The sequence below is a fragment of the Coturnix japonica genome, chromosome 17 (genome assembly GCF_054131305.1).
Source record: "Coturnix japonica strain WE chromosome 17, WE-NBRP24, whole genome shotgun sequence".
Lineage (NCBI taxonomy): Eukaryota > Metazoa > Chordata > Aves > Galliformes > Phasianidae > Coturnix > Coturnix japonica.
In genome coordinates, this window is record NC_140679.1 from 184312 (window position 1) to 208171 (window position 23860).

Below are 23860 nucleotides of genomic sequence, written 5' to 3' on the forward strand. Positions count from 1 at the left end.
CCCCCCCATATAACCCCATATAACCCCATATAACCCCATATAACCCCATATAACCCAATAGAACCCCATAGAACCCCATAGAACCCCATATAACCCCATATACCCCCATATCCCCCCCATATAACCCCATATCCCCCCATATAACCCCATATAACCCCATATAACCCCATATAACCCAATAGAACCCCATAGAACCCCATAGAACCCCATATAACCCCATATACCCCCATATCCCCCCCATATAACCCCATATCCCCCCATATAACCCCATATAACCCCATATAACCCAATAGAACCCCATAGAACCCCATAGAACCCCATAGAACCCCATATACCCCCATATACCCCCATATCCCCCCATATAACCCCATATAACCCCATATAACCCCATATAACCCCATATAACCCCATATAACCCCATATCCCCCCATATCCCCCCATATAACCCCATATAACCCCATATAACCCCATATCCCCCCATATAACCCCATATAACCCCATATAACCCCATATACCCCCATATCCCCCCATATAACCCCATATAACCCCATATAACCCCATATAACCCCATATATCCCCTATAGGTCGTGGCACGGTGGTGACGGGGACGGTGGAACGCGGTGCTGTCAGTAAAGGGGACGAGTGTGAACTGCGGGGTTATGGGAAGACACTGAAGGCTGTGGTCACCGGTGAGTGCTGCCCCATAGCTGCCCCATAGCTGCCCCATAGCTGCCCCATAGAGACCCTATAGAGACCCCATAGGGACCCCATAGGGACCCATTGAGTCCCATTGAGTCCCATTGAGTCCCATTGAGTCCCATTGAGTTCCATTGAGTCCCATTGAGTCCCATTGAGTTCCATTGAGTCCCATTGAGTTCCATTGAGTCCCATTGAGTCCCATTGAGTCCCATTGAGTCCCATTGAGTCCCATTGAGTCCCATTGAGACCCACTGAGTTCCATTGAGATCTATTGAGTCCCATTGAGTTCCATTGAGTTCCATTGAGTCCCATTGAGTTCCATTGAGTTCCATTGAGTCCCATTGAGTCCCATTGAGTTCCATTGAGTCCCATTGAGTCCCATTGAGTCCCATTGAGTCCCATTGAGTTCCATTGAGTCCCATTGAGTCCCATTGAGTTCCATTGAGTTCCATTGAGTCCCATTGAGATCCATTGAGATCCATTGAGTTCCATTGAGTCCCATTGAGATCCATTGAGATCCATTGAGATCCATTGAGTTCCATTGAGTCCCATTGAGTTCCATTGAGTCCCATTGAGACCCATTGAGTTCCATTGAATTACATTGGGATCCATAGTGACCCCATAGCTGCCCCATAGAGACCCCATACAGACCCCATAGGGACCCATTGAGTTCCATTGAGACCCATTGTGATCCATAGTGACCCCATAGCTGCCCGATAGCTGCCCCATAGAGACCCCATAGGGACCCCATAGGGACCCATAGAGACCCCATGGCTACCCCATATCCCTCTCATATCCCCCCATTTAACTCCATATCCCCCCCCCATATCCTCCCATATCCCCCCATATAACCCCATAACCACCCCATATCCCCCCATATAACTCCATATAACCCCATATAACCCTATAAATCCCCTATAAATCTTTATAGGATTGGAGACCTTCCATAAGAGCCTCCCATATCCCCCCATATCCCCCCTTATAACCCCATATCCCCCTATATCCCCCCCTATAACCCCATATCCCCCTATATCCCCCCCTATAACCCCACAACCACCCCATATCCCCCCATATAACCCCATATAACCCTATAAATCCCCTATAAATCCTTATAGGGTTGGAGACCTTCCATAAGAGCCTCCCATATCCCCCCTTATAACCCTATATAACCCCATATCCCCCCATATAACCCCATAACCACCCCATATCCCCCGTATATGACCCCATATCTTCCCCATATAACCCCATATCCCCCCATATACCCCCATAACCACCCCATATCCCCCCATATAACCCTATATCCCCCTATATCCCCCCATATAACCCCATATCCCCCCATATAACCCCCTATAACCCCATAAATCCTTTATAAATCCCTTATTATCCCATATCCTCCCATATCCCCCTCTATGATCCCATATCCCCCCCATACAGCCCCATATCCCCCCATATAACCCCATATCCCCCCATATAACCCCATAGAACCCCATATAACCCCATATCACCCCATATAACCCCATAACCACCCCATATAACCCCATATCCCCCCGTCTAACCCTCTAAATCCCCTATAAATCCTTATAGGGTTGGAGACCTTCCATAAGAGCCTCCCATATCCCCCCATATCCCCCCATAGAATGCCATATCCCCCCCATATCCCCCCATATAACCCCATAACCACCCCATATAACCCCATATCCCCCCATAGAATGCCATATCCCCCCCATATCCCCCCATATAACCCCATAACCACCCCATATAACCCCATATCCCCCCATATAACCCCATAACCACCCCATATCCCCCTATATGACCCTATAAATCCTTATAGGGTTGGAGACCTTCCATAAGAGCCTCCCATATCCCCCTCTATAACCCCATATAACCTCATATCCCCCTATATCCCCCCATATCCCCCCATATAACCCCATATAACCCCATAACCACCCCATATCCCCCCATATAACCCCATATCCCCCCATATAACCCCATATCCCCCCATATAACCACATATCCCCCCATATAACCCCATATCCCCCCATATAACCCCATAACCACCCCATATAACCCCATATCCCCCTATATAACCCCATAACCACCCCATATCCCCCTATATGACCCTATAAATCCTTATAGGGTTGGAGACCTTCCATAAGAGCCTCCCATATCCCCCCATATCCCCCCATAGAATGCCATATCCCCCCCATATCCCCCCATATAACCCCATAACCACCCCATATAACCCCATATCCCCCCATATAACCCCATAACCACCCCATATCCCCCTATATGACCCTATAAATCCTTATAGGGTTGGAGACCTTCCATAAGAGCCTCCCATATCCCCCCTTATAACCCCATATAACCCCATATAACCCCCTATAACCCCCTATAACCCCCTATAACCCCCTATAACCCCCTATAACCCCATATAACCCCATATAACCCCATATAACCCCATATCCCCCCATACAACCCCATATAACCCCATATCCCCCCATATAACCCCATATAACCCCATATAACCCCATATCCCCCCATATAACCCCATATAACCCCATATCCCCCCATATAACCCCATATAACCCCATAACCACCCCATATCCCCCCATATAACCCCATATCCCCCCATATAACCCCATATCCCCCCATATAACCCCATATCCCCCCATATAACCCCATATCCCCACATATAACCCCATATCCCCCCGTCTAACCCTATAAATCCCCTATAAATCCTTATAGGGTTGGAGACCTTCCCTAAGAGCCTCCCATATCCCCCCATATCCCCCCATAGAATGCCATATCCCCCCCATATCCCCCCATATAACCCCATAACCACCCCATATAACCCCATATCCCCCCATATAACCCCATAACCACCCCATATAACCCCATATCCCCCCATATAACCCCATAACCACCCCATATCCCCCTATATGACCCTATAAATCCTTATAGGGTTGGAGACCTTCCATAAGAGCCTCCCATATCCCCCCTTATAACCCCATATAACCCCATATAACCCCCTATAACCCCATATAACCCCCTATAACCCCATATCCCCCCATATAACCCCATATAACCCCATATAACCCCATATCCCCCCATATCCCCCCATATAACCCCATATAACCCCATATAACCCCATATAACCCCATATAACCCCATATAACCCCATATAACCCCATACAACCCCATATAACCCCATATCCCCCCATATAACCCCATATCCCCCCATACAACCCCATATAACCCCATATAACCCCATATCCCCCCATACAACCCCATATAACCCCATATCCCCCCATATAACCCCATATAACCCCATATAACCCCATATAACCCCATATATCCCATATAACCCTATAGGATGGCCCCATAACCCCATATAACCCCATATAACCCCATATCCCCCCATATAACCCCATATAACCCCATATAACCCCATATAACCCCATATAACCCCATATAACCCTATAAATCCTTATAGGGTTGGAGACCTTCCATAAGGGCCTCCCATATCCCCCCATATAACCCCATATCCCCCTATATAACCCCATATCCCCCCATATCCCCCCATATAACCCCATATAACCCCATATAACCCCCATATAACCCCATATCCCCCCATATCCCTCCATAGAACCCCATAACCACCCCATATCCCCCCATATAACCCCATATCCCCCTATATCCCCCCATATAACCCCATAACCACCCCATATAACCCCATATAACCCCATATGACCCTATAAATCCTTATAGGATTGGAGACCTTCCATAAGAGCCTGCCCAGGGCCGAGGCTGGTGACAACGTTGGGGCTCTGCTGAGGGGGCTTCGAAGGGAGGACGTGAGGAGGGGGATGGTTATGGGGCAACCCGGGGCCCTACGGGATCACCGCAAGGTCCAGGCACAGGTAATGGGGTTTATAGGGTCATATGGGGTCTATATGGGGTCTTATGGGGGGGTTATGGGGTCATAAGGGGGGGATATGGGGTTGTATGGGTGGGATATGGGGGGCTATGGGGGGATATGGGGTCATAAGGGTGGGATATGGGGTTATATAGGGGGGTACAGGGGGGTTATGGGGTCTTATAGGGTCATATGGGGTCTTATAGGGGGGTTATGGGGTCCTAAAGGGGGGATATAGGGAGTTATGGGGGGATATGATGGAGATATGGGAGGCTATGGGGGGCTATGGGGTCATAAGGGGGGGTTATGGGGTCTTATGGGGTTTTATAGGGTCATAATAGGGGGATATGGGGGTTATATGGGGGGATATGGGGTTATGGGGATGGTTATGGGGCAACCCGGGGCCCTACGGGATCACCGCAAGGTCCAGGCACAGGTAATGGGGTTTATAGGGTCTATAGGGTCTATATGGGGTCTTATGGGGTGGATATGGGGGGTATATAGGGTCATATGGGGACTTACAGGGTCATATGGGGGGGATATGGGGTCATAAGGGGGGAATATAGGGGGATATGGGTAGGTATGGGGTCTTATAGGGTCATATGGGGTCTTATAGGGTCATAAGAAGGGGATATGGGGTTGTAAGGGGGGGATATGGGGTCTTATAGGGTCTTATGGGGTCATATGGGATCTTATAGGGGGGTTATGGGGTCATAAAGAGGGGATATGGTGGAGATATGGGGGGCTATGGGGTCATAAGGGTGGGATATGGGGTCTTATAGGGGAGTACACGGGGGTGATGGGGTCTTATAGGGTCATATGGGGTCTTATAGGGGGGTTATGGGGTCTTATAGGGTCATAAGAAGGGGATATGGGGTGGCTATGGGGTCATAAGGGGGGGGTTATGGGGTCTTATAGGGTGATATGGGGGGATATGGGGGGTTATGGAGGGTTATGGGGGGATATGGGGTTATGGGGATGGTTATGGGGCAACCCGGGGCCCTACGGGATCACCGCAAGGTCCAGGCACAGGTAATGGGGTTTATAGGGTCTATAGGGTCTATATGGGGTCTTATGGGGTGGATATGGGGGGTATATAGGGTCATATGGGGACTTACAGGGTCATATGGGGGGGATATGGGGTCATAAGGGGGGGATATGGGGGGTTATGGGGGGATATGGGGGGCTATGGGGTCATATAGGGGGGATATGGGGTCGTATAGGCAAGATATGGGGTCATAAGTGGGGGATATGGGGTTGTATGGGTGGGATATGGGGGGCTATGGGGGGATATGGGGTCATAAGGGTGGGATATGGGGTCTTATAGGGGAGTACAGGGGGGTTATGGGGTCTTATAGGGTCATATGGGGGGTTATGGGGGGTTATGGAGGGTTATGGGGGGATATGGGGTTATGGGGATGGTTATGGGGCAACCCGGGGCCCTACGGGATCACCGCAAGATCCAGGCACAGGTAATGGGGTTTATAGGGTCTATAGGGTCTATATGGGGTCTTATGGGGTGGATATGGGGGGTATATAGGGTCATATGGGGACTTACAGGGTCATATGGGGGGGATATGGGGTCATAAGGGGGGAATATAGGGGGATATGGGTAGGTATGGGGTCTTATAGGGTCATATGGGGTCTTATAGGGTCATAAGAAGGGGATATGGGGTTGTAAGGGGGGGATATGGGGTCTTATAGGGTCTTATGGGGTCATATGGGATCTTATAGGGGGGTTATGGGGTCCTAAAGGGGGAATATGGGGCGTTATGGGGCGATATAGGGTCATAAGGGTGGGATATGGGGTCATATAGGGGGGTACAGGGGGGTTATGGGGTCTTTTGGGGTCTTATAGGGTCATATGGGGTCATATAGGGAGGATATGGGGTCATAAGGGGGGGATATGGAGGGATATGGGGGGTTATGGGGGGCTATGGGGTCATAAGGGGGGGTTATGGGGTCTTATGGGGTCTTATAGGGTCATAATAGGGGGATATGGGGGGGATATGGGGGCATATGGGGTTATGGGGATGGTTATGGGGCAACCCGGGGCCCTACGGGATCACCGCAAGGTCCAGGCACAGGTAATGGGGTTTATAGGGTCTTATAGGGTCATAAGGGGGGGATATGGGGTCTTATAGGGGGGATATGGGATCATATAAGGGGGATATGGGGTCATATGGGGGAAATATGAGGGGCTATGGGGTCATATGGGGTCTTATAGGGTCATAAGAAGGGGATATGGGGTTGTAAGGGGGGGATATGGGGTCTTATAGGGTCTTATGGGGTCATATGGGATCTTATAGAGGAGTTATGGGGTCCTAAAGGGGGAATATGGGGGGTTATGGGGCGATATAGGGTCATAAGGGTGGGATATGGGGTCATATAGGGGGGTACAGGGGGGTGATGGGGTCTTATAGGGTCATATGGGGTCTTATAGGGGGGTTATGGGGTCCTAAAGGGGGGATATGGGGGTTTATGGGGGGATTTGGTGGAGATATGGGAGGCTATGGGGGGCTATGGGGTCATAAGGGGGGGTTATGGGGTCTTATAGGGTCATATGGGGGGGATATGGGGGTTATATGGGGGCATATGGGGTTATGGGGATGGTTATGGGGCAACCCGGGGCCCTACGGGATCACCGCAAGGTCCAGGCACAGGTAATGGGGTTTATAGGGTCTATAGGGTTTATATGGGGTTTTATGGGGTGGATATGGGGGGTATATAGGGTCATATGGGGACTTACAGGGTCATATGGGGGGGATATGGGGTCATAAGGGGGGGATATGGGCGGATATGGGGGGTTATGGGGGGATATGGGGGGCTATGGGGTCATATAGGGGGGATATGGGGTCGTATAGGCAGGATATGGGGTCATAACGGGGGGATATGGGTGGATATGGGGGGTTATGGGGGGATATGGGGGGCTATGGGGTCATATAGGGGGGATATGGGGTCGTATAGGCAGGATATGGGGTCATAAGGGGGGGATATGGGGTTGTATGGGTGGGATATGGGGGGCTATGGGGGGATATGGGGTCATAAGGGTGGGATATGGGGTCTTATAGGGGAGTACAGGGGGGTCATGGGGTCTTATAGGGTCATATGGGGTCTTGTAGGGGGCTTATGGGGTCCTAAAGGGGGGATATGGGGGGTTATGTGGGGATATGGTGGAGATATGGGTGGCTATGGGGGGATATGGGGTCATATGGGGGTCTTATAGGGTCACAAGAAGGGCATATGGGGTCATATGGGGGGTATATGGGGTATTATAGGGTCATATGGGGTCTTATAGATCATAAGGAGGGATATGGGGGGCTATGGGGTCTTATAGGGTCATAATGGGGGGATATAGGGGGGTCCCAATGGTTCCCTATGGGGTCCCTATGGGTTCCCAATGGCATCCCCTATATCCCCTATACGTTCCCCTATATCCCCTGTATGTTCCCCTATATCCCCTATCCGTTCCCCTATATCCGCTATATGTTCCCCTATAGGTTTACGTGCTGAGCGCTCAGGGGTCCCTATGGGGTCCCTATGGGTCCCAATGTGTCCTTATGGGGTCCCAATGTGTCCAATTGGTTCCCTATGGGGTCTCTATGGGGTCCCTATGGGTCCCAATGTGCCCCTATGGGGTCCCTATGTCTCTCTATGTGCCCCTATGCGTCCCAATGTGTCCCTATGGGGTCCCTATGGGTCTCTATGTGTCCCTATGGGGTCCCTATGGGTCCCAATGGTTCCCTATGGGGTCCCTATGGGTCTCTATGTGTCCCTATGGGGTCTCTATGGGTCCCAATGGTTCCCTATGGGGTCCCTATGGGTCTCTATGTGTCCCTATGGGGTCTCTATGGGTCCCAATGGTTCCCTATGGGGTCCCTATGGGTCTCTATGTGTCCCTATGGGGTCCCTATGGGTCCCAATGGTTCCCTATGGGGTCCCTATGGCTCTTTATGTGTCCCATTGGTTCCCTATGGGGTCCCAATGGGGTCCCTATTGTTCCCAATGGCGTCCCCTATAGATCCTATACGTTCCCATACAGGTTTACGTGCTGAGCGCTCAGGGGTCCCTATGGGGTCCCAATGGTTCCCTATGGGGTCCCTATGGGTCCCTATGGGGTCCCTATGTCTCTCTATGTGTCCCTATGGGCCCCATTGGTTCCCTATGGGGTCCCTATGTCTCTCTATGTGTCCCTATGGGGTCCCTATGGGTCCCAATGGTTCCCTATGGGGTCCCTATGTGTCCCTATGTCTCTCTATGTGTCCCTATGGGTTCCCTATGGGGTCCCTATGGGTTCCCAATGTCATCCCCTATATCCCCTATACATTCCCCTATACGTTCCCTATAGGTTTACGTGCTGAGCGCTCAGGGGTCCCTATGGGGTCCCTATGTATCTCTATGGGTCCCTATGGCTCTTTATGTGTCTCATTGGTTCCCTATGGGGTCCCTATATCTCCCTATGTGTCCCTATGGGTTCCCAATGGGGTCCCTATTGTTCCCAATGGCGTCCCCTATATCCCCTATACGTTCCCTATAGGTTTACGTGCTGAGCGCTCAGGAGGGCGGGCGCCACAAACCCTTCGTGTCCAACTTCAGCCCCGTCGTCTTCTCCTACACGTGGGACATCGCAGCCAGGGTCATCCTGCCCCCCGGCAAGGTACCATATAGATACCCTATAGATACCCTATAGATACCCTATAGATACCCCATAGAAACCCTATAGGAACCCTATAGAAACCATATAGATAAATCCCATATAATGGCCCTATAATGGCCCTAGAGGGGTCATCCTGCCCCCCGGCAAGGTACAGAAACCCTATAGAAACCCTATAGAAACCCTATAGATACCCTATAGAAACCCTATAGATCCCATATAGATCCCCTATAATGGCCCTATAGATACTGACCCTATAACGACCCTATAATGGCCCTAGAGGGGTCATCCTGCCCCCCGGCAAGGTACAGAAACCCTATAGAAACCCTATAGAAACCCTATGGAAACCCTATGGAAACCCTATGGAAACCCTATAGATAAATCCCATAGAGATACCCTATAGAAACCCTATAGAAACCCTATAGAAACCCTATAGATAAATCCCATAGAGATACCCTATAGAAACCCTATAGAAACACTATAGATACCCTATAGATACCCTATAGAAACCCTATAGAAACCCTATGGAAACCCTATGGAAACCCTATGGAAACCCTATAGAAACCCTATGGAAACCCTATAGAAACCCTATAGAAACCCTATAGGAACCCCATAGGACCCCTATAGAAACCCTATAGAAACCCTATAGATACCCTATAGATAAATCCCATATAATGGCCCTATAATGGCCCTAGAGGGGTCATCCTGCCCCCGGAAAGGTACCCTATAGAAACCCTATAGATACCCTATGGAAACCCTATAGAAACCCTATAGAAACCCTATGGAAACCCTATGGAAACCCTATAGAAACCCTATGGAAACCCTATAGAAACCCTATAGAAACCCTATAGATACCCTATAGAAACCATATAGAAACCCTATAGAAACCCTATAGATACCCTATAGAAACCATATAGAAACCCTATAGATACCCTATAGATAAATCCCATAGAGATACCCTATAGAAACCCTATAGAAACCCTATAGATCCCATAGAGATCCCCTATAATGGCCCTATAGATACTGACCCTATAATGGCCCTAGAGGGGTCATCCTGCCCCCCGGCAAGGTACAGAAACCCTATAGAAACCCTATGGAAACCCTATGGAAACCCTATGGAAACCCTATAGATAAATCCCATAGAGATACCCTATAGAAACCCTATAGAAACCCTATAGATACCCTATAGATAAATCCCATAGAGATACCCTATAGAAACCCTATAGAAACCCTATAGAAACCCTATAGAAACCCTATAGATAAATCCCATAGAGATACCCTATAGAAACCCTATAGAAACCCTATAGATACCCTATAGATAAATCCCATAGAGATACCCTATAGAAACCCTATGGAAACCCTATGGAAACCCTATAGATAAATCCCATAGAGATACCCTATAGAAACCCTATAGAACCCCTATAGATACCCTATAGATAAATCCCATAGAGATACCCTATAGAAACCCTATAGATACCCTATAGAAACCCTATAGATACTGACCCTATAACGGCCCTATAACGACCCTATAATGGCCCTATAATGGCCCTATAGATACTGACCCTATAACGACCCTATAATGGCCCTATAACAGCCCTATAGATACAGACCATATAACGGCCCTATAATGGCCCTATAGATACTGACCCTATAACGGCCCTATAACGACCCTATAATGGCCCTATAGATACTGACCCTATAACGACCCTATAATGGCCCTATAGGTACTGACCCTATAACGACCCTATAATGGCCCTATAGATACTGACCCTATAATGGCCATATAACAGCCCTATAATGGCCCTAGAGGGGTCATCCTGCCCCCCGGCAAGGTACAGAAACCCTATAGAAACCCTATAGAAACCCTATAGAAACCATATAGATACCCTATAATGGCCCTACAACCCCATAGAAACCCTATAGAAACCCCATAACCCCATAGGAACCCTATAGATACCCTATGGAAACCCTATAGAAACCCTATAGAAACCCTATGGAAACCCTATGGAAACCCTATAGAAACCCTATAGATACCCTATGGAAACCCTATAGAAACTCTATAGAAACCCTATGGAAACCCTATAGATACCCTATAGAAACCCTATAGATACTGACCCTATAACGGCCCTATAACGACCCTATAATGGCCCTATAATGGCCCTATAGATACTGACCCTATAACGACCCTATAATGGCCCTATAACAGCCCTATAGATACAGACCCTATAATGACCCTATAATGGCCCTAGAGGGGTCATCCTGCCCCCCAGGAAGGTACCCTATAGAAACCCTATAGAAACCCTATAGATACCCTATGGAAACCCTATAGAAACCCTATAGAAACCCTATGGAAACCCTATAGAAACCCTATAGAAACCCTATAGATACCCTATGGAAACCCTATGGAAACCCTATGGAAACCCTATGGAAACCCTATGGAAACCCTATAGATACCCTATAGATACCCTATGGAAACCCTATGGAAACCCTATAGAAACCCTATAGAAACCCTATAGATCCCATATAGAAACCCTATAGATACCCTATAGAAACCATATAGAAACCCTATAGAAACCCTATAGATAAATCCCATATAATGGCCCTATAATGGCCCTTATATAGCTTCGTATCCCCCCATATAACCCCATATAACTCCATAACCACCCTATATCCCCTATATAACCCCTATATAACCCCATATAACCCCATATAACCCCATATAACCCCATATAACCCCATATAACCCCATAACCACCCCATATAACCCCATATAACCCTATATAACCCCATATAACCCCATATAGCCCCATATCCCCCCATATAACCCCATATAACCCCATATAACCCCATATAACCCCATATAACCCCATATCCCCCCATATAACCCCATAACCACCCCATAACCACCCTATATCCCGTTATATGACCCTATATCCCCCATATAACCCCATACAACCCCATATCCCCCCATATAACCCCATAACCACCCTATATCCCCTATATGACCCCATATGACCCCATATAACCCCATATAACCCCATATATCCCCATATATCCCCTATAGGATCTGGTGATGCCGGGTGAGGACACGTCCTTGGAGCTGCTGCTCCGTCAGCCCATAGTGCCCCATATCCCCCCATATAACCCCATATCCCCCCATAACCTGCCTATATAACCCCATAACCACCCTATATCCCCCCATATCCCCCCATATATCCCCCATATAACCCCATATAACCCCATATAACCCCATATATCCCCTATAGGATCTGGTGATGCCGGGTGAGGACACGTCCCTGGAGCTGCTGCTCCGTCAGCCCATAGTGCCCCATATCCCCCCATAACCTGCCTATATAACCCCATAACCACCCTATATCCCCCTATAACCACCCTATATCCCCTATATGACCCTATATGACCCCATATAACCCCATACAACCCCATATATCCCCTATAGGATCTGGTGATGCCGGGTGAGGACACGTCCCTGGAGCTGCTGCTCCGTCAGCCCATAGTGCCCCATATCCCCCCATATAACCCCATAACCACCCTATATCCCCTATATAACCCCATATCCCCCCTGTATAGCCCCATATCCCCCCATATAACCCCATAACCACCCCATATAACCCCATATCCCCCCATATAACCCCATAACCATCCCATATAACCCCATATCCCCCCATATAACCCCATAACCACCCCATATAACCCCATATCCCCCCATATAACCCCATAACCACCCCATAACCACCCTATATCCCGTTATATGACCCTATATCCCCCATATAACCCCATACAACCCCATATAACCCCATATAACCCCATATCCCCCCATATAACCCCATATAACCCCATACAACCCCATATATCCCCTATAGGATCTGGTGATGCCGGGTGAGGACACGTCCCTGGAGCTGCTGCTCCGTCAGCCCATAGTGCCCCATATCCCCCCATGTCTCCCCCATATAACCCCATATCCCCCCTGTATAACCCCATATCCCCCCCATATCCCCCCATAACCTGCCTATATGACCCTATATGGCCCCATACAACCCCATATATCCCCTATAGGATCTGGTGATGCTGGGTGAGGACACGTCCCTGGAGCTGCTGCTCCGTCAGCCCATAGTGCCCCATATCCCCCCATATAACCCCATATCCCCCCATAACCTGCCTATATGACCCTATATGACCCCATATAACCCCATATAACCCCATATATCCCCTATAGGATCTGGTGATGCCGGGTGAGGACACGTCCCTGGAGCTGCTGCTCCGTCAGCCCATAGTGCCCCATATCCCCCCATATCCCCCCCATATAACACCATAACCACCCCATATCCCCCTATAACCACCCCATATCCCCCTATATCCCCCCATATAACCCCATATAACCCCATATATCCCCTATAGGATCTGGTGATGCCGGGTGAGGACACGTCCCTGGAGCTGCTGCTCCGTCAGCCCATAGTGCCCCATATCCCCCCATATCCCCCCCATATAACACCATAACCACCCCATATCCCCCTATAACCACCCCATATCCCCCTATATCCCCCCATATAACCCCATATAACCCCATATATCCCCTATAGGATCTGGTGATGCCGGGTGAGGACACGTCCCTGGAGCTGCTGCTCCGTCAGCCCATAGTGCCCCATATCCCCCCATATCCCCCCCATATAACACCATAACCACCCCATATCCCCCTATAACCACCCCATATCCCCCTATATCCCCCCATATAACCCCATACAACCCCATATATCCCCTATAGGATCTGGTGATGCCGGGTGAGGACACGTCCCTGGAGCTGCTGCTCCGTCAGCCCATGGTGGTGGAGGAGGGGCAACGTTTCACCCTCCGCGACGGATCCCGAACCATCGGCACCGGCGTCGTCACCGCCATCCTGACCCCCAGCGCCGACGAGGAGGAGGCCGCGTGGGGATGAAGGCCCCGAATCGCGATAGAGGGGGCTCGTGTTGCGATATAGGGGGCTCATGTTGCGATATAGGGGGCTCATGTCGCGATATAGGGGGGAGGGTAGGGGGTTATGGGGTGGAGAAGGACTCGGTACCAAGGGTCGCGATATAGGGGGCTCATATCGCGATATAGGGGGCTCATGTCGCGATATAGGCCTCATATCGTGATATAGGGGGCTCATGTCGTGATAGAGAAGCCCCGTCGCGATATAGGGGGGAGGTTATGGGGTGCAGAGGGGCTCGGTACCGAGGGTCGTGGTATAAAGGACTGTATGTCGCGATAGAGGGGGCTCATGTCGTGATATAGGGGGCTCATGTCGCGATATAGGGGGCTCATGTCGTGATAGAGGGGGCTCATCACAATATAGGCCTCATATCGTGATATAGGGGGCTCATGTCGCGATATAGGGGGCTCATGTCGCAATAGAGGGGGCTCAGATTGCGATATAGGGGGCTCATGTCACGATATGGGGGGAAGGTAGGGGGTTATGGGGTGGAGAGGGGCTCGGTATCGAGGGTCGTGATATAAAGGACTGTATATCGTGATAGAGGGGCTTCATGTTGTGATATAGGGGGCTCATGTTGCGATATAGGGGGCTCATGTTGCGATATAGGGGGCTCATGTCGTGATATAGGGGGCTCATGTTGCGATATAGGGGGCTCATGTTGCGATATAGGGGGCTCATGTCGTGATATAGGGGGTTCATGTTGTGATATAGGGGGCTCATGTCGCGATATAGGCCTCATATCGTGATATAGGGGGCTCATGTCGTGATAGAGAAGCCCCGTCGCGATATAGGGGGGAGGTTATGGGGTGGAGAGGGGCTCGGTACCAAGGGTCGTGGTATAAAGGACTGTATGTCACGATAGAGGGGCTCATGTCGTGATATAGGGGGCTCATGTCGCGATATAGGGGGGAGGTTATGGGGTGGAGAGGGGCTCGGTACCAAGGGTCGTGATATAAAGGACTGTATATCGTGATAGAGGGGCTCATGTCGTGATATAGGGGGCTCATGTCACGATATAGGCCTCATGTCGCGATATAGGGGGCTCATGTCGCGATATAGGGGGCTCATGTCGCGATATAGGGGGGAGGGTAGGGGGTTATGGGGTGGAGAAGGACTCGGTACCAAGGGTCGCGATATAGGGGGCTCATATCGCGATATAGGGGGCTCATGTCGCGATATAGGGGGCTCATGTCGCGATATAGGGGGCTCATGTTGTGATATAGGGGGCTCATGTCGCGATATAGGCCTCATATCGTGATATAGGGGGCTCATGTCGCGATATAGGGGGTTCATGTTGTGATATAGGGGGCTCATGTCGCGATATAGGCCTCATATCGTGATATAGGGGGCTCATGTCGTGATAGAGAAGCCCCGTCGCGATATAGGGGGGAGGTTATGGGGTGGAGAGGGGCTCGGTACCAAGGGTCGTGGTATAAAGGACTGTATGTCACGATAGAGGGGCTCATGTCGTGATATAGGGGGCTCATGTCGCGATATAGGGGGGAGGTTATGGGGTGGAGAGGGGCTCGGTACCAAGGGTCGTGATATAAAGGACTGTATATCGTGATAGAGGGGCTCATGTCGTGATATAGGGGGCTCATGTCACGATATAGGCCTCATGTCGCGATATAGGGGGCTCATGTCGCGATATAGGGGGCTCATGTCGCGATATAGGGGGGAGGGTAGGGGGTTATGGGGTGGAGAAGGACTCGGTACCAAGGGTCGCGATATAGGGGGCTCATATCGCGATATAGGGGGCTCATGTTGTGATATAGGGGGCTCATGTAGCGATATAGGCCTCATATCGTGATATAGGGGGCTCATGTCGTGATAGAGAAGCCCCGTCGCGATATAGGGGGGAGGTTATGGGGTGGAGAGGGGCTCATGTCGTGATATAGGGGGCTCATGTCGTGATATAGGGGGCTCATGTCACGATATAGGGGGCTCATGTCGCGATATAGGGGGCTCATGTCGCGATATAGGGGGCTCATCACAATATAGGCCTCATATCGTGATATAGGGGGCTCATGTCGCGATATAGGGGGCTCATGTTGCGATATAGGCCTCATATCGTGATATAGGGGGCTCATGTCGTGATAGAGAAGCCCCGTCGCGATATAGGGGGGAGGTTATGGGGTGGAGAGGGGCTCGGTAATGAGGGTCGTGGTATAAAGGACTGTATGTCACGATATAGGGGCTCATGTCGTGATATAGGGGGCTCATGTCGCGATATAGGGGGGAGGTTATGGGGTGGAGAGGGGCTCGGTACCAAGGGTCGTGATATAAAGGACTGTATATCGTGATAGAGGGGCTCATGTCGTGATATAGGGGGCTCATGTCACGATATAGGCCTCATGTCGCGATATAGGGGGCTCATGTCGCGATATAGGGGGCTCATGTCGCGATATAGGGGGGAGGGTAGGGGGTTATGGGGTGGAGAAGGACTCGGTACCAAGGGTCGCGATATAGGGGGCTCATATCGCGATATACGGGGCTCATGTTGTGATATAGGGGGCTCATGTCGCGATATAGGCCTCATATCGTGATATAGGGGGCTCATGTCGTGATAGAGAAGCCCCGTCGCGATATAGGGGGGAGGTTATGGGGTGGAGAGGGGCTCGGTACCAAGGGTCGTGGTATAAAGGACTGTATGTCACGATAGAGGGGCTCATGTCGTGATATAGGGGGCTCATGTCGTGATAGAGGGGGCTCATCACAATATAGGCCTCATATCGTGATATAGGGGGCTCATGTTGTGATATAGGGGGCTCATGTTGCGATATAGGGGGCTCATGTCGCGATATGGGGGGCTCATGTCGCGATATGGGGGGCTCATGTCGTGATATAGGGGGCTCATCACAATATAGGCCTCATATCGTGATATAGGGGGCTCATGTCGTGATATAGGGGGGAGGTTATGGGGTGCAGAGGGGCTCGGTACCGAGGGTCGTGATATAAAGGACTGTATATCCTGATAGAGGGGCTTCATATTGTGATAGAGGGGGCTCATGCCGCGATAGAGGGGGCTCATGTCGTGATATAGGAGGCTCATGTCACAATATAGGCCTCATGTCGCGATATAGGGGGCTCATGTCGTGATATAGGCCTCATATCATGATATAGGGGGCTCATGTCACGATATAGGGGGGAGGGTAGGGGGTTATGGGGTGGAGAGGGGCTCGGTACCAAGGGTCGTGATATAAAGGACTGTATATCGTGATAGAGGGGCTCATGTCGTGATATAGGGGGCTCATGTCACGATATAGGCCTCATGTCGCGATATAGGGGGCTCATGTCGCGATATAGGGGGCTCATGTCGCGATATAGGGGGGAGGGTAGGGGGTTATGGGGTGGAGAAGGACTCGGTACCAAGGGTCGCGATATAGGGGGCTCATATCGCGATATAGGGGGCTCATGTTGTGATATAGGGGGCTCATGTAGCGATATAGGCCTCATATCGTGATATAGGGGGCTCATGTCGTGATAGAGAAGCCCCGTCGCGATATAGGGGGGAGGTTATGGGGTGGAGAGGGGCTCATGTCGTGATATAGGGGGCTCATGTCGTGATATAGGGGGCTCATGTCACGATATAGGGGGCTCATGTCGCGATATAGGGGGCTCATGTCGCGATATAGGGGGCTCATCACAATATAGGCCTCATATCGTGATATAGGGGGCTCATGTCGCGATATAGGGGGCTCATGTTGCGATATAGGCCTCATATCGTGATATAGGGGGCTCATGTCGTGATAGAGAAGCCCCGTCGCGATATAGGGGGGAGGTTATGGGGTGGAGAGGGGCTCGGTAATGAGGGTCGTGGTATAAAGGACTGTATGTCACGATATAGGGGCTCATGTCGTGATATAGGGGGCTCATGTCGCGATATAGGGGGGAGGTTATGGGGTGGAGAGGGGCTCGGTACCAAGGGTCGTGATATAAAGGACTGTATATCGTGATAGAGGGGCTCATGTCGTGATATAGGGGGCTCATGTCACGATATAGGCCTCATGTCGCGATATAGGGGGCTCATGTCGCGATATAGGGGGCTCATGTCGCGATATAGGGGGGAGGGTAGGGGGTTATGGGGTGGAGAAGGACTCGGTACCAAGGGTCGCGATATAGGGGGCTCATATCGCGATATAGGGGGCTCATGTTGTGATATAGGGGGCTCATGTCGCGATATAGGCCTCATATCGTGATATAGGGGGCTCATGTCGTGATAGAGAAGCCCCGTCGCGATATAGGGGGGAGGTTATGGGGTGGAGAGGGGCTCGGTACCAAGGGTCGTGGTATAAAGGACTGTATGTCACGATAGAGGGGCTCATGTCGTGATATAGGGGGCTCATGTCGTGATAGAGGGGGCTCATCACAATATAGGCCTCATATCGTGATATAGGGGGCTCATGTTGTGATATAGGGGGCTCATGTTGCGATATAGGGGGCTCATGTCGCGATATAGGGGGCTCATGTCGCGATATGGGGGGCTCATGTCGTGATATAGGGGGCTCATCACAATATAGGCCTCATATCGTGATATAGGGGGCTCATGTCGTGATATAGGGGGGAGGTTATGGGGTGCAGAGGGGCTCGGTACCGAGGGTCGTGATATAAAGGACTGTATATCCTGATAGAGGGGCTTCATATTGTGATAGAGGGGGCTCATGCCGCGATAGAGGGGGCTCATGTCGTGATATAGGAGGCTCATGTCACAATATAGGCCTCATGTCGCGATATAGGGGGCTCATGTCGTGATATAGGCCTCATATCATGATATAGGGGGCTCATGTCACGATATAGGGGGGAGGGTAGGGGGTTATGGGGTGGAGAGGGGCTCGGTACCAAGGGTCGTGATATAAAGGACTGTATATCGTGATAGAGGGGCTTCATATCGTGATAGAGGGGGCTCATGTCGCGATATGGGGGGCTCATGTCGCGATATGGGGGGCTCATGTCGTGATATAGGGGGCTCATCACAATATAGGCCTCATATCGTGATATAGGGGGCTCATGTCGCGATATAGGGGGCTCATGTCACGATATAGGGGGCTCATGTTGCGATATAGGCCTCATGTCGCGATATAGGGGGCTTATATCACAATAGAGGGCCTCATATCGCGATAGAGAGGCCTCATATCGTGATATAGGGGGCTCATATCGCGATATAGGGGGCTCATGTTGTGATACAGGGGCCTCATGTCGCGATATAGGGGGCTCATGTTGCGATATAGGGGGCTCATGTCGCGATAGAGAGGCCCCATTGTCGCGATAGAAGGGGGAGGGAGGGGGTTATGGGGTGGAGAGGGGCACGGTACCGAGTGTCGTGGTATATCGTGATAGAGAGGCCTCATATCGCGATAGAGGGGCCTCATATCGCAATAGACAGGCTCGTATCACGATATAGAGGCCTCATATCACGATAGAGAGGCCCCATCGTCGCAATATAAGGGGGAGGGAGGGGGGATATGGGGTGGAGAGGGGCTTGGTACCAAGGGTCGTGGTATAAGGGACTGTGTCGCGATAGAGGGGCCTCATATCGCGATAGAGGGGCCTCATATTGCGATAGGCCCCCATCGTCGCGATAGAAGGGGGAGGGTAGGGGGTTATGGGGTGGAGAGGGGCTCAGTACCGAGGGTCGTGATATAAAGGACTGTATGTCGTGATAGAGGGGGCTCATGTCGTAATATAGGAGGCTCATGTCGCAATATAGGCCTCATGTCGCGATATAGGGGGCTCATGTCGCGATATAGGCCTCATATCATGATCTAGGGGGCTCATGTCACGATATAGGGGGGAGGGTAGGGGGTTATGGGGTGGAGAGGGGCTCGGTACCAAGGGTCGTGATATAAAGGACTGTGTATCGTGATAGAGGGGGCTCATGTCGCGATATGGGGGGCTCATGTCGTGATATAGGGGGCTCATCACAATATAGGCCTCATATCGTGATATAGGGGGCTCATGTCGCGATATAGGGGGCTCATGTTGTGATATAGGGGGCTCATGTCATGATATAGGGGGCTCATGTCGTGATATGGGGGGCTCATGTTGTGATATAGGGGGCTCATGTCGCGATATAGGCCTCATATCGTGATATAGGGGGCTCATGTCGTGATAGAGAAGCCCCGTCGCGATATAGGGGGGAGGTTATGGGGTGCAGAGGGGCTCGGTACCAAGGGTCGTGATATAAAGGACTGTATGTCGCGATAGAGGGGGCTCATGTCGCGATATAGGGGGCTCACGTCGTGATATAGGGGGCTCATCACAATATAGGCCTCATGTCGTGATATAGGGGGCTCATGTTGCGATATAGGGGGCTCATGTTGTGATATAGGGGGCTCATGTCGCGATATAGGGGGCTCATGTCGTGATATAGGGGGCTCATATTGTGATATAGGGGGCTCATGTCGCGATATAGGGGGGAGGGTAGGGGGTTATGGGGTGGAGAAGGACTCGGTACCAAGGGTCGCAATATAGGGGGCTCATATCGCGATATAGGGGGCTCATGTCGCGATATGGGGGGCTCATGTCGTGATATAGGGGGCTCATCACAATATAGGCCTCATATCGTGATATAGGGGGCTCATGTCTTGATATAGGGGGGAGGTTATGGGGTGCAGAGGGGCTCGGTACCGAGGGTCGTGGTATAAAGGACTGTATGTCACGATAGAGGGGCTCATGTTGCGATATAGGGGGCTCATGTCGCGATATAGGGGGCTCATGTTGTGATAGAGGGGGCTCATGTCGCGATATAGGGGGCTCATGTTGCGATATAGGGGGCTCATGTCGCGATATAGGGGGCTCATGTCGCGATATAGGGGGCTCATGTCGTGATATAGGGGGCTCATGTTGTGATAGAGGGGGCTCATGTCGCGATATAGGGGGCTCATGTTGCGATATAGGGGGCTCATGTTGCGATATAGGGGGCTCATGTCGCGATATAGGGGGCTCATGTCGCGATAGAGGGGGCTCATGTCGTGATATAGGGGGCTCATAACGATAGAGAGGCCTTGTATCACAATAGAGGGGGCTCATGTCGCGATATAGGGGGCTCATATTGCGATAGGCCCCCATCGTCGCGATAGAAGGGGGAGGGTAGGGGGTTATGGGGTGGAGAGGGGCTCGGTACCAAGGGTCGTGATATAAAGGACTGTATGTCGTGATAGAGGGGCTTCATGTCGTGATATAGGGGGCTCGTGTCGCAATATAGGGGGCTCATGTCGGGATATAGGCCTCATATCGTGATATAGGGGGCTCATGTCGCGATATAGGGGGCTCATATCGCGATATAGGGGGCTCATGTCGCGATATAGGCCTCATATCATGATCTAGGGGGCTCATGTCACGATATAGGGGGGAGGGTAGGGGGTTATGGGGTGGAGAGGGGCTCAGTACCGAGGGTCGTGATATAAAGGACTGTATATCGTGATAGAGGGGCTTCATATCGTGATATAGGGGGCTCGTGTCGCAATATAGGGGGCTCATGTTGCGACATAGGGGGCTAATGTCGCGATATAGGGGGCTCATGTCGCGATATAGGGGGCTCATGTTGCGATATAGGCCTCATGTCGCGATATAGGGGGCTTATATCACAATAGAGGGCCTCATATCGCGATAGAGAGGCCTCATATCGTGATATAGGGGGCTCATATCGCGATATAGGGGGCTCATGTTGTGATACAGGGGCCTCATGTCGCGATATAGGGGGCTCATGTTGCGATATAGGGGGCTCATGTCGTGATAGAGAGGCCCCATTGTCGCGATAGAAGGGGGAGGGAGGGGGGTTATGGGGTGGAGAGGGGCTCGGTACCGAGTGTTGTGGTATATCGTGATAGAGAGGCCTCATATCGCGATAGAGGGGCCTCATATCGCAATAGACAGGCTCGTATCACGATATAGAGGCCTCATATCACGATAGAGAGGCCCCATCGTCGCAATATAAGGGGGAGGGAGGGGGGATATGGGGTGGAGAGGGGCTTGGTACCGAGGGTCGTGGTGTAAGGGACTGTGTCGCGATAGAGGGGCCTCATATCGCGATAGAGGGGCCTCATATCGCGATAGAGGGGCCTCATATTGCGATAGGCCCCCATCGTCGCGATAGAAGGGGGAGGGTAGGGGGTTATGGGGTGGAGAGGGGCTCAGTACCGAGGGTCGTGATATAAAGGACTGTATGTCGTGATAGAGGGGGCTCATGTCGTAATATAGGAGGCTCATGTCGCAATATAGGCCTCATGTCGCGATATAGGGGGCTCATGTCGTGATATAGGCCTCATATCATGATCTAGGGGGCTCATGTCACGATATAGGGGGGAGGGTAGGGGGTTATGGGGTGGAGAGGGGCTCAGTACCAAGGGTCGTGATATAAAGGACTGTGTATTGTGATAGAGGGGCTTCATATCGTGATAGAGGGGGCTCATGTCGCGATATAGGGGGCTCATCACAATATAGGCCTCATAAGGCCTTATTATATTTTCTAATAAGAAAATCGCGATACGGGAGCTGTATGTCGTGATATGGGCATTGTATGCTGTGATATGGGCATTGTATGTCGTGATATGGGCATTGTATGTCGTGATATGGGCATTGTATGTCGTGATATGGGCCCAAATATCGTGATATGGGTATTGTATGTCGTGATATGGGCATTGTATGTCGTGATATGGGCATTGTATGTCGTGATATGGGCATTTTATGTCGTGATATGGGCCCAAATATCGTGATATGGGCATTGTATGTCGTGATATGGGCCCAAATATCGTGATATGGGCATTGTATGTCGTGATATGGGCCCAATTATTGTGATACGGGCATTGTATGTCGTGATATGGTCATTGTATGTTGCGATAGAGGCACCAATATCGCGATAGTGGCCCCGAATATCGTGATATGGGCATTGTATGTCGCGATAGTGGCACCAATATCTCGATAATGGCCCCAAATATCGCGATACGGGCACTGAATATCCCGATATGGCACCAATATCGCGATAGTGGCCCCGAATATCGCGATACAGGCACTGAATATCCCGATATGGCACCAATATCGCGATAGTGGCCCCGAATATCGCGATACGGGCACTGAATATCCCGATATGGCACCAATATCGCGATAGTGGCCCCGAATATCGCGATACAGGCACTGAATATCCCGATATGGCACCAATATCGCGATAGTGGCCCCGAATATCGCGATACGGGCACAGAATGTCGCGACATGGGCACCCAATGGGGACGGTATTGCGATACGGGTATTCAAACTGTGACAATATCGCGATAGCGGCCCCAAATATCGCGATATTTGGGCTCCGTCGCGATATGTGGGCACCGTCGCGATAGCGGGGGGGGGGAGAAGGGGGGAGATGACGTAGAAACGGTGACAATATCGCAATAAAGACACTGGAACTGTGGAAATGTCGCAATATGTCGCGATATATCGCGATATCAACCCAAATATCGTGTTATCAACCCAAATATCGTGTTATCAACCCAAATATCGCGATATCAACCCAACTATCGCGATATCAACCCCGACTATCGCGATATCAACCCAACTATCGTGATATCAACCCCGACTATCGCGATATCAACCCAACTATCGTGATATC

General features: G+C 50.9%; 1 protein-coding gene across 5 annotated transcripts in view; it reads left to right on the forward strand.

Annotated features, from left to right (window-relative positions):
* LOC146757966 (elongation factor Tu, mitochondrial) overlaps nt 1-23666 on the forward strand; it is a 50729-nt gene extending 27063 nt beyond the window's left edge. Inside the window, exons 8-11 of one of the 5 annotated variants that reach the window (XM_085518215.1) lie at nt 585-689; nt 4468-4619; nt 9153-9272; nt 14050-23666. In XM_085518215.1, the coding sequence (XP_085374341.1) occupies nt 585-689; nt 4468-4619; nt 9153-9272; nt 14050-14223 (551 nt within the window). In that variant the 3' untranslated portion in view covers nt 14224-23666. Of the gene's footprint in view, nt 1-584; nt 690-1630; nt 1793-1814; nt 1889-4467; nt 4620-9152; nt 9273-12333; nt 12460-12535; nt 12629-14049 lie in introns of those variants that run through there. The other 4 variants (XM_085518217.1, XM_085518216.1, XM_085518219.1 and 1 more) reach the window with 4 other exon arrangements.
* The last annotated feature ends 194 nt before the right edge of the window (nt 23667-23860 follow it).